The following is a 12,404-nucleotide window of genomic DNA, read 5'->3' on the forward strand; positions in this document are numbered from 1 at the left end:
TTTTTTCATTCTTTCACTTATTTTGTTTCTTATACAAAAAAAGCATCACTTGCTTTAATTGTTTACATTGATCTTCTGTGTGTAATGTGTACAAATTCAAATAAACTGATCTTTGGAAAAAATGAAATAATAAATGATAAAAATCTGAAATAAAAGATAAATAAATAAAAGTGAAAATACAATAAAAATAAGCAATGATTAAAATAATATCAAAAACAATGATAGTAATAAAAAGAGTTTATTACAGTGACTTTAAAGGACAGCAGAGAATGATCTGTACATGTCCTTGTCTTTATAATTATAAGTTACTTTGACTTTGAGAATGTGCTGATGGATCTAAGCTGTAGCACACCTCAGGCTGCTCACCTGCCTCTGTATTTAAAATGTGCTGTGAGTTCAGTAACCTCTGGGCGTTTCAATATCTTCACTCAGAATCATGTGATTACTGGAATGCAGAAGTCTGTAATGCTCAGCAACCAGCAGAGAAACTGGCTGTTATGCAGGTAGTCAGGTGCTTTCAGGCTGTGTGGGCCGGCTCCTAGAGGTAGTCTCTGTTTAAGCACTGAGTCAGAAGAAGAGAGTCTTCCTTTAAGGAAGAGGAAAGAAAGAAGAGACAGCAGCTGATCTGCTGATCAATTTATAGTGTCAGGTTTCAGATTAGGGATGTCCCAATCAGCTTTTTTGATATTGAATATTTATATACACCGAGTCCTGATCCGACTCACACTCGCGCCTTCAGCTGCTAATTGTGTTCAGTGACAGCGGACGTAAATGGACGAGCTGGTTGAGGACTTGCCATGAAATCCAGTATCATGGAAAGCTGTGAAACCTCAGCTACAAGACTTCACTGAGGCTAACACAGGGAAGCACATCAGTAATGACCTGAACTCTTGATTGTTTCCTCACCGTTTTAACGCCGTACGTCCCGTGTGATAACGTCGAGTGTTTGCTGTCGTCTGCAGCAGAAACGGCACGTTGATATCTCTAATGAGAGTTTGATAAGTCCTGCAGCTTCCATGAGCTGCTGAACTTATCAGAAACCTCTGTCACACACAGCCGGAAGAACGTCACACAACTTGGACTGAGGGGATATTTATGTAACTGTCTCTGACGAACACTAACACACACACACACACACACACGCACACACACAGATGTTGCAGTGGAGAGAGAGTGAAGGCTCTCTGAGGTCAGTAAGTAGGCTGATGTCGGACTCTCTTGATTGTTTGGTTGTGACCTTTACTAGGATGCAGGATGCTTCTGCAGAGACCAGTACGTGCATCGTCTTTAAGGGTGCAAAATAAACAAATTCAAGGGTCCCATAATGTTCAAAAGAAGCAGCCTACAGCTTTGGACCTCATCCACAGCCACCAGAGCTCAAGGACTTAATCCTCATTGAGATTTTTTGGCAGGTCCTGGATGGTAAAAGTTTAATTTCTCACTGTTGATTTACTGCAGGCTTTACTAAAATCCGTCTGTATGCAAAAAGGACGACTTAAAGAGCGTTGTTTCTTTGCTCTCATGCCCTTTATGTAAAGTGGATAGAAAGGACAAAGGAAGACAAGAGAGAGAGAGGAACAAAAAGAGCGGGATTAAGAAACAACACACAAACAAATCCACATTGTCGCTCCCTCTTATCGCGGCGCTTTCTGGCAGTCAGCAGTCTCCGGGGCTCGCCGCTGTCGCTGCCTCTGCCTCTGACTCTGTACTGTCCGGCACTGTCCTGCGATCACCTGACAGTCTCATGTTGTTGTGTGAATTTAGTTCACCGCTATTCTTAGACCCTGCTTTGGCTGAGAGAGGAGAGAAGAGAGAGGAATAGAGAGAGAGAGAGAGAGAGAGAGGGAGAGGGAGAGGGAGAGGGAGAGGGAGAGAGGGCTGGGGAAAGACTGGCAGACTCGCAACGATGCCCAGGTAGGAGTCGGTAATATTTAACCAGGCTTGTGTGCATCCGAGTGGGCATGGTGGTTGATCAGAGGAGGCTTGAGAACATTGTTTGTGTGTTGTTTGTGTGAAGTTTTGTGGTGTGTGTTGGCAACCTGTGACTGTTTTCAGCCGGACTGGACTCACAGACTGAGAGAGAGAGAGGCTGTAGCTTTGAGAGCCGTGCGATGTGCTGAAGATAAGGATTGATTCTATCATTGGAGGTCAATGTTATATAATGAAGATGAATGGGTTTGCGTGAACGCTGAAGTGTGTGTGTGTGTGTGGGTGTGTGTGGGTGGAGCTTTAAGGTGAAAGAGTTTCTGTTTTTACTTGTGATTGAGGAGGGGTTCGTTCTTTAAGCTCAACAGGTTCTTCCAGGAAACAAACACCTGTGTTCCTGCGAGGAGGAACTTTATTCTCATTTGTGGTTCAGACAATCGAGGTCAAAGCAGTACAAGTATGTAACAGTCATGAAGTCATGTGCTGCTTTTATGAATGACTCCCCTCTCTCTGCTGTCAGTGCTGTGACAGTCACAAGCTCTCTGATGGGAAACTTCCTCCTCTGCTCTCCGTCTGACTCGTCCAGCTTTCAATCGCTTTTCTGTCCCTCAGAGGATTTTAAATTTACAGTTTCTGTTTTTATTTGAGCTTTATTCCAGATTCATCGCCACAGTCTCATCAAACACGCTCTTTTGTTCTTTGTCTCTACTCCTGCTCTTGTTGTGAACCCTGTTTTTATTCTTTATCTCTTCTGTTCCTTTTCTGTGTTTATAATTATTTCTCAAATTCTCAAGAAAACTGGATTGAACTCAAAATTTAAATAACTATTATGTTATTTCAATTCTCAGATATGGACAGTTGCAATATATATTTGTTCTCTTGTGAACAAAGTAATCCTTTTTCATTTTGAAGGTGTGTTGTAACTCAAATAAAACCTCTGCACACTTTTTTCAGCACCTTGCAAAAAAAACTAAAATCGCCGCACAAAAATATCTTGTTGGAAAATTTCAGAACAATTATAGAGAAATGGAAAGTGAACAATTCCCAAATGAAAGTGTTAAATATTAAAACAAATAAGGTCAATCTCTTTAAATCAGGGATGTATTAATCATTCTCCCTATTTATAATATTTGAAGAGTTCATTTACAAAAACAGATAACTTTTTATACATTTTCAAAAAACATGTATTTCTTTTTTATATAGATTCCTAATAAAGTTACATTTTAGTAAAGTCATTTTGACTTAGTCAAAGCCACCCAACCTCTGTTGATTGATCGTACCAAAAGCTAATATTAGAAAAAATGTTTTTTTTTAAACATTTTTTAAATTTTTTAAAAGTGAGTTAACTGTTTTGCAAATGAACTCTTTTGTTTCCTGCCTTCACGGCTCCTTTATGTCTCTCTCTGCTGTGTTTAAAACAAAGGGAGCAGTGAACATGGCGTCAAAATATGCAGATGTCCTCTGAGAACAGCTCTTCTTTGTGATTTGGCGCTCATATCTAACCGTTTAAAGTCACCACACATCTTGTATGCGTGTCGTGCTCGTTACTAATGCACAAAATCAGAGTACGTGAAACTCAAAGAGAGGTGAAATGTGTAAATAACCCTCTGATTAAAGGCATTAGTCCAAATGAAAGAGAGGCATGTGATTGACTAAAACAACCACCTGATTTGTAATCTTACTCACAAGTCCTTCAGCTGAATATTAACCCAACACCAGACCATGCTGTTTGAGGTCAGTGTGTCGGCTGAGCAGGTTTCATATCGATCATTTTACACACTTTCAGACGGCTGAAAGGAGCTAAAGGAAAGTGAAGAAGCTTTCTGCAAAGTGATCAAACGTTCACTCTGCACAGGAGTTAATATTCACTCAGCTAAAGTAAACCCAGGTGGGATGATAGAAGTTAAGGATGCATTGACCTGCAGAATGTCGCGTTCACACCAGACGCTGAGAGACGCAGTCGGAACACGATGGAGCAGACCCAGTGGAAGTTAACACATTGACTAGAATAGAAACCTATGATCCTGGGCTGTGATGGACCGGACACAGGTCTGGTGGAATTAGGCCGTAAGAAGAGGAAGTCTCAGCTCCAGTAACCAATATCTGAATATCTGGATATCTGGTGCTGAAATATTGGTGTTAGAGGAAGATGCTAGACTATCGCTGACACTCCATGATTGTCTCCATCAGTTCGCCTGACTTGTCTTCGTTATAGGTTGGACTTCACATTTCTACTTTTGTCTTCACCATCTTTAATTCGCTGAGAACAGTTGCAGAAATATAAAGAACATCTTGTGTCAAAAACACTCCAGAGCAGGACCCTGAATCATAAAGCTCTGTGTCAGTAAAACCGCATGCTTTGTGCAAAGTGTTTGAAAAGTTGCTGCATGCCTGAGAGGCCGGGTCCACTCAGGCCTATCAGGGCCTCCTGAACAGATGGAGCTTCTGTTTGAAACTACAGGAACACACCTGAGGAGTTTTAGTGCGAGTGTGTTTCTGGAAGAGACAGGGTGTCTCGTCTGCTGCTGAATCTCTGTCTGACACTTTAATACTGAAGTAAGCTCGTACTGATTCTCCCAATAATTTCAGCTTATTTACTGAAACTTTACCCTTTTTTTTAGGGCTGCAAGTAACACATTTCCAGATGAATGCCTGATCCATAAAATGTTAAAGATAATAAGACGGTGTTTAGGACAGTGTTTTTACTCACAAGCCAACTGACTGAAAGAAACCAAACACGTGTTTACCTCCTTTAAATTACTGACAAACCTTCTAAAACAGTGCATGTTTTAGTTCTTTCCACACAGTCACACATGCCAGAGGGAACTGTGCAGCAGCAGAGAGCATGCAGGAAATCGCGGCTCCTTTAGTCGAATGCCCACAAAGCCTCATTTATATTCAGATGGTGGTTCTGGTCCATACTGGAAGGCAGAACTTCTGGCAAGCTGGATACAAGATTGAATGCTCCAGAAATGTAGGTTATCCTGTGCTGCCAGTGTTTGGTAAATAGTTGCTCCAATGCAGAGGAATGTACACACAAACTTCACTGATACCTCTTTTGGACTGAGGCAGTTTCAGGGCCGGTTTGGAGACGGCGGTCAATTGGGAACCGATTTTGCGTGTTTCAACTGCGAGTGAACCGGCTCCCGGGAAACCGGGAAAACCAGTTCCAGAGTGGCTCCAACTCTTTGCTGGTCTAGAACTGTGAACCGTTTATGTCAGGGGCGGGGGGTCGCCGTGATCAAAAACACAAACACAAACGTGTTTCCTCCATCGTCCTGCAGCGAACAAATAAAAGAGACTAAAGGATTCCAAGGCAAAGCAGTGGTCAACCGAGGAGACAAGCTGCCGTTGTCCGCCATCGTTGTTGTTGTGACGTAAAGTTTGTGCTAGCGCTGCTGGGAAAAGCGGTCACGTAAATCTGACGTCATGACGTCCCTCTTCCACGGGCTCCAGGGGGTGGAGAAACAAACAGGTGCCGTGTTGGTTCGTGAGTTCAACTAGCTCCGAACCAGCCCAGAAATACAACCCGGTTCACATTGGTGGAAAAGAGGCATGAGAGGACTCCTCTGCTCTGCCAAGGATTACTGAACAACAACTGATGTGCTGTTTTTAAAATACGGCCTTATGTGTGCGGACTTAACTGTTCCTGTCCCAGCCCTCCCCATGAATCCATTTATTATAAACACTTGTGTTTAGGGACGCTCCCTGTCCTCCAATAAAAGGCTATATTTAGGACCGGCTCTGCGTCCATCTGCCTAACCTGTCTGTCCATCATCAGGCCAAAAACCTTTGACAGAGTATCTGTCGGTCGAATTCCCAGTCACTTTTATAGCCTCCAATAAATCATCCCGGGGACTGTCATTCCCCAGAATCTAAAGGGGACTGCCAAAGCCTGGTGACGCGATGCTGGTGTTCCCAAGAGAGGTGTAAATATGCAACAATACGACCGTGGAGGCCAGCCTGACGAGATGAGCCGAGTGAGTCTGTGGGTCATCAGCAACCATAGAGAAGGGCTGGATGTTTTAAACAGCCTCTATTTAACCGTGTTTACTGACACACTTTAAAATGTAAAGCCTCACATATGGACTTTAATTTCACCTTTCCTTTTTCACATTTAATAAACTTAAATGTGAACAATTCTGAACTTTGCAAAAAATGTTTTATTATTTTGTAGATATTACTTGTGATAATTGGAAATAGTGAACATAAAATTGACAAACTAAGGTTTAAAAAAAGTTTGAATACCTTTTAAGATGAACACACTTGGCTAATCTGCCTTATGGTTTTTTTGGGATCTCCTGATCCAGATCTCAACTATCAGATCGGAGCCGACCTGGACGTCCTTGGGGTGTTTTTTAAGTTATATTTTTGGGCATTTTTGCCTTCATTCAACAGGACAACTGAAGAGAGATTGGTAGTGTGGGGAGTAGAGAGCGGGGGAGGACATGCTGTATATTGTCAAGGCTGGAATTGAACCTGCAACCTCTGTGACGAGGACTATAGCCTCTGTATATGGGGCGTGCGCGTAGACCACTAGGCCAACGGAGCCCCTTGGACGTTTTTTAATTGATTGATCAGCGTTTGACCCGATCATCTCATCTGATCATTTACGTCCGCTGTCACTGAACACAATTTGCAGCTGAAGGTGTGAGAATAACTGAGTGCTCTGAGTTTGCTTCATTGTGTTTACATAATGAGAAAATAATAATAATGGTCTCATACAGCAGAGCTTGTGAAACAGATTAAATTCTAGCTGGATTAAGTTGAATGGATTAAACATGAGACATATTTTAATTACTTATTTTTGTTAAAGGAAAAAACCACGTGCAGCTCAACTCCGTGACCTCTTGTGCAACTGCAAGTATCAGATCCGGACTCTGTATCTGCAAATATTCAATATTAAGAAATCGGATCGAGTGCCAAAAAAGCTGATCAGGACATCCCTAGTTATTATTTTATAATCAGGTGACACCGGTGAACAATCCTCTGTCCGTCATAAGATGTTTGGAATTTTTTGTGAGTTAATCAAAGTGAAAGAAATCCTTTGTCTGTTGTTGATTTAAGAACTCATTCAGTTAAGAATAGCCTCAGTGGAACAATAGATATCACAAAGGGTTTTTCCTCTGCAGAGCTCCTTGCCTTCAGCAAAGTAAAGTGACTCAGAGCGTCACACGTGTAACTTTCAGGAGCTGCGGGCAATACTTGAAAATCACAAGCAAACATCGGCTGGATTAGGAAACAAAAAGGGTTGAGTCGTGCGAGAACCCTTCCGTGCCTCGATGTCTGATAAGTCTGATACATGATATCTCTGGAGTAGGGTCCAGTTGGAGCTGAAAACCACAAGTTTAAAAAGTGAAAATACTTAGAAAGCTTAACTGGACTGTGAGGGATAGAGGTGTAATGTGGTTTGTTTCATTGCCTCTAATGTGAATTTGAGATCCTTCATCCCTGATCTCTGCTGGCTTATATTTGTTTGAGTTTATTCCATCGTCCTCCTCCCCTCTCCATCTTCATGTGTTCTAATCCCTCTTCTCTCTTCCTTCCATCTATAGCTGGCCAGTCCCCCAGCTGGAGCCCAGTCAGATCCGGCTGATAGTGTATCAGGACTGTGAGAGGCGTGGCAGAAATGTCCTCTTCGACTCCAACGCCAAGAAGAGGGGCACGGAGGAAACCCCCATAACCGTGAGTCCGATGTTTGATGTTTTATTGTTCGTGTTTCGTCGCGTACCATTCTTGGGTTTGTGGACGATGATGATGAAAGCACAGTGGCTGTTTTTGTATTGGTGTTATAATATTAAGGGTGTGATAAGCCCCTGAAAAGAAATTTTGATTTGCACTTATTATATGGGAAATAATCACAAAACAACAGCGTTTTCAGTTTTTTAAACTGGCATTTTAAGGGTTAAATTCCTGAAAATCAATCCAATTCAAATCATCAGAGCATAAGTTGATTGAGGGAATGAGCAAAAAAAAAAGTGGGAAAATATATCGTTCCATATAATTTGTATAGCTATTTAAGAAAAGTGTACATCGTCCGTCATGACTGTGAATAAGTGATGGAAAAACAAGCGTGGCCAGAGGGTTAAAAGTCTTCAAACTTAAAGAAGTAATGAATAAACATTGTGCAACATGTTCAGTCCAAAGCTGCATTAGCACGTCTTTAAATTTTAGAGTACGGCATGAGCACAGACGAGATTAGAGAGACCGACACACAGAGGTGTGACATGCCTCAGTGTCATGTGATTGGAGGACACAGGCTGCACCTCATCCTGCTTCTCCTGCAGGACGCCACACTGCCAGACCATGGACGGCATCAGGCACAGAGATCCAGAGTAGCTCTTTTATCATTTCAAGTGCAAAAAAAACACATCCATTTAAAGTCTGCCGTGCTTAAATCCAATGTGTTATTTCCTAGTATCCATACAATCCATTTATTACCTTTTAAAACGATGTTAGATCGATATATGTCGTCCGGAAGGCCAACTTTACCGAGCACAGATGGATGTAGTCGGATCATAGGAACATAAATCCACACATTGATGTAGTGGATGAATCGTTACAGCTCTAAAAAACAAAGAAGAAAATCTCTCTGCTTAACTCTGTCTCACATTTTCTCAGAGGTCTCACTCTTCACCTCCCCGTCCCTCTTGTCTCTTTTGATTCTGCTGCTTCAGACCATCCCTCGCCTTCTTGACCGGGTGTAACCTTCCTTACCTTATCTCACCTTTTGAGTACATAACCTCTCCATCACAGAGACACACACAAAGACACTCTCCTGTTGACGCCCTGACATTGGAAATTGTGACTCTCTATTTGCTCAGCTTGTATATTTTTATTAGATGATGCCCTACGTAGGATTTAAAACAGCAATTAAGAGTTATGCAATGTCTGTTTGACTCTTCAACAATGTTTCTTTGAAGTGAGCTCTTTAAAAACTACACAGTAATGATTGCAGTAAGAGGATTCAGTGCAGTGTGTGTGTGTGTGTTTGTTTGTGTGTGTGTGCGTGGGTGTGTGTGTTAGCTGCCCGGGCCAATGTCAATATTTTTGGTGCATTCTGCAACGTTAGAGCGTTGCCAGCCACTGTTTGACTTCCATCACATGACGTGCTGCCTGTTTTTTTGTGTGATGTTGTCTCTTTTTTTTTTTTCCACTCTGAAGAATTCGTTTTAGAGCGATCGACAGCAGAAACAAGCGAAGCACAGATGAGAGGGAGAGAGAGAGAGAGAGAGAGAGAGAGAAAGAGAGAAGGAGGAATAGAGGAACAAGGCGTTGACAGAAAGGCATGTGAGGGAGGAGAAAGTTGGGATGAAGAGAGAAAGAAGTGGGGTTATATGTTACAGAAAACATGGCTGGAGAAGCTTACAAGTCTTATCAGAGAAAGAAAGGGATGTTTTTAAGGTGAGTTAGAAAACTGCAGGAAACAGAGGGATGAAGTTGAAGTAGGAGAGGGAGGGAGGGAGGGAGAGAGAGAGAGAGAGAGAGAGAGAGCGAGCAGGAGGGAGGGGGTGATTGCAGCGCTGCTCGCTCACGAGTTCCAGAAAGAGTCATATGACTGGCAGTCACATGCTGCTGGCCTCTGTGTACACACCTCACACTGCACTGCAGTGGACACACACACACACACACACACACACACACACACACACACACACACACACACACACACACACACATGAACACACACAAAGACACATTCCCTCAGAGCTGGTTTGGCTGGCTCTGTTAGCGTTGTGTGCAACAAACCCGATCATATATATGCGAGGGGAGAGCGAATGTGAACACAAGTTACAGAAACGTCTGCAGAGTCATGAAGCAGATTTAACTTTCACTCCTCTCCTTCTCCTTCTGTTTGTTTCCCTCTAAGTTTCCCTTCTTTTCTCTCCCTCTCCTTTATATTGGCAGCGATAGTGGTTTCAAGTGAGCCATTACCAGAGCCTAGCTAAACACACACACACACACACACACACACACACACACACACACACACACACACACAACACGGACATACACACAACACGAACACTGTGTTCCAAATTATTATGCAAGTTGCATTTCTGTGAATATTTAAAAAAATATATGATAACAGTCAGATAGTGAATATATTTCTTTAACTGTGTGGTTAAAATGATGCTGTTCAAAGTATTTGGGCTTTATTTTTAATAAATGCAGAATCTACAGAAATGAGTGTGACAAATTATCATGCAAGTTGGTGATTAGAGCATAAAACTTCTAAAAATAGAAACTAGGCACCGTTTTAAAAGTTAAATTGATTGAAAATAATATTATTTACTCCAGCTGTATTCAAACTTCAACTAAAACAACACATTTCTTTACATTTGTGTACAAAATAAAACTGTTAAAGTCTTTGAAACAAAGTGTTTCCCTAATGTCCAGTATGACCTCCTTTTCTGTCAGTGAGGGTCAGAGGTCACTGTAAACTGATTTAGTTTCTGATGACTTCTCTGCTGACTCTGTGAGCTGCACATTGTATGTCTTTCCAGAGATGCTCTTTGAGCTGTATTTCTCACCATCACTGTAAATTATCTTCTTTATTATTGACCTTAAGTTCTCAGTTGGGTTGAGATCGGGTGAGCAGGCAGTCCAGTTCATGAGGCGATCCTCTTTAAAGCCCTGAGATGCCGTCCTGTCCTGGGAATGTGACGGTGCATTGTCATGCATGAACACTAGCATCTCCTTCGCTTTAGCTGAATGTCTTTTCCTCCATGGAAGGAAACTTTTACAGCGTCATGGACCTCTTGGTCCTTTTCGGGGTCATGACGCTGTAAAAATTTCCTTCCATGGAAGAAAAGACATTCACCAAGTTATATGCTCTTATCACCAACTTGCATAATAATTTGTCACACTCATTTCTGCAGATTCTGCATTTATTAAAAAATACAGCGACGTACTTTGAAAAGCATCATTTTAAACACACGTTGGAAGAAATATATTCACTTTCTGACTTCTTAACAAATTTGAAAACGACTGTTAACATTGTTTTTAACCTCCGCTCCCTGCCCTCCCAAATGCATTCCTCTTGAATAGTCTGCCAAGTTAAGAAGGCACATGACACAGACTGATTGAGCTCACATTGCTTTTAGTTTGCTGTTTACACAAGTGCTCCTGGGTCGAGTTTCAAAGCCTTTCTACTTCAATTTTATGAGTTTTTTAACATTATTATTTTAGATTTATCTGAATGTTTAGCCATCAGGGTGAAATTAGACGAAGACTGTGACTTCCTATAAAGTTAAATGTGCTCTCATCATGTAAATGTCAGTAAAGATCTATACAACCACACAAATGTAGTTTTGTCACATTCATTTATTTACATTTGATTTAACCAGGAAAACCTCAGAATCTCTTTTACATGAGTGTCCAGAGATCAGCAGCAGCATGTTCCAACAAAGTTACAGACAACACAAAACTCTAAAATATGACTTTTATTTGTATTTTTTTAATATTAATTTTAACTGTTTATCTTATATTTATTCATTTATTCATTTATATATTTTTTATTTTTACTGCTTTATTGACGTTTTTAGCCTTAATCTTATTTTCAACTCTTATCCTTACCCTTTAAATTTATTTATTTTAACTATTTATATTCTTAATATTAATTTGACACTCTAACTTATTTTAATTACACACATTTTATTGTTGTCTTTGCGCATTAGTCTCTATTTTAAAATCCAATTTTGTTTTTTAATATTTCTTGCCATCATTTTATTTCTGCTTCTTTCTATTCGTTTTCAATCGCTGTAAAGCTCTTTGGGTTGCATTTGATTTGTATGAAAGGTGCTTTATAAATAAAGCTTGATTGATTGTTTGAACATATCATGGATCACAACACAGAAAGTCATCAGTCAAAGCTTCTAAAAGCTGATGCATCTTCCTCCGACGCCTTCAATCTGCTTTAAAAACATTTAAAGAGACACGCTCACCCAACCAATGTTCTCCTGCAGCAGGTTCCACACAAACCTTTCATAAACTAAAAGATAAAGGTCTGCCTCTGTTTAAAGGAGCAGTGCATGAAGGAGCAGTGCAGTAGGTGTTGCATTACTTGTTGCATGTTAGTCTTAAGTTATTTATGGGGGGATGTAAACGCCAAGCTGTAATTCAACCTGTGAAGTTTAGTTTGTACTCAAGGTTTTGTTTTGTTTAGGAAGGAGAGGGTTTCTCTCTTTGTCTCTGAATGACTCTGCAGAGTGAATATGAAAGGTCCGGGTTAGCTTTACATCCCTAATGACAGCAAACAAAGTAAAAGATGTGACTTGGATTCATGAGTCTGTGTTTACTTCCTCAGAGCACGGAGGGCCAGGTGAAGATGTTCGGGAAATGCTGTCAGCTCCGGCCGACAGGAGGCAGCAGCAGCTCCCTGGACAGCTCCTCCTCCTGTGCGTCTGAAACCAAGGAAACCAAGGAGCAGGGCCTTCGCTTCCAGGTAACACATGTCTAAAACTTGCATGCAGAAT

The 12,404-nt window shown here is 41.2% G+C and overlaps 1 protein-coding gene across 2 annotated transcripts in view; it reads left to right on the top strand.

Annotated features, from left to right (window-relative positions):
- Window positions 1–12,404, top strand: part of fnip1 (folliculin interacting protein 1) — a 45,326-nt gene that overhangs the window by 8,656 nt on the left and 24,266 nt on the right. For both annotated transcript variants that reach the window (XM_034683494.1, XM_034683495.1), the window contains exons 2-3: window positions 7,482–7,611; window positions 12,236–12,373. In XM_034683494.1, the coding sequence (XP_034539385.1) occupies window positions 7,482–7,611; window positions 12,236–12,373 (268 nt within the window). The remainder of the gene's footprint in view (window positions 1–7,481; window positions 7,612–12,235; window positions 12,374–12,404) is intronic.

This window comes from Notolabrus celidotus, chromosome 5 (assembly GCF_009762535.1).
Source record: "Notolabrus celidotus isolate fNotCel1 chromosome 5, fNotCel1.pri, whole genome shotgun sequence".
Taxonomy (NCBI): Eukaryota; Metazoa; Chordata; class Actinopteri; order Labriformes; family Labridae; genus Notolabrus; species Notolabrus celidotus.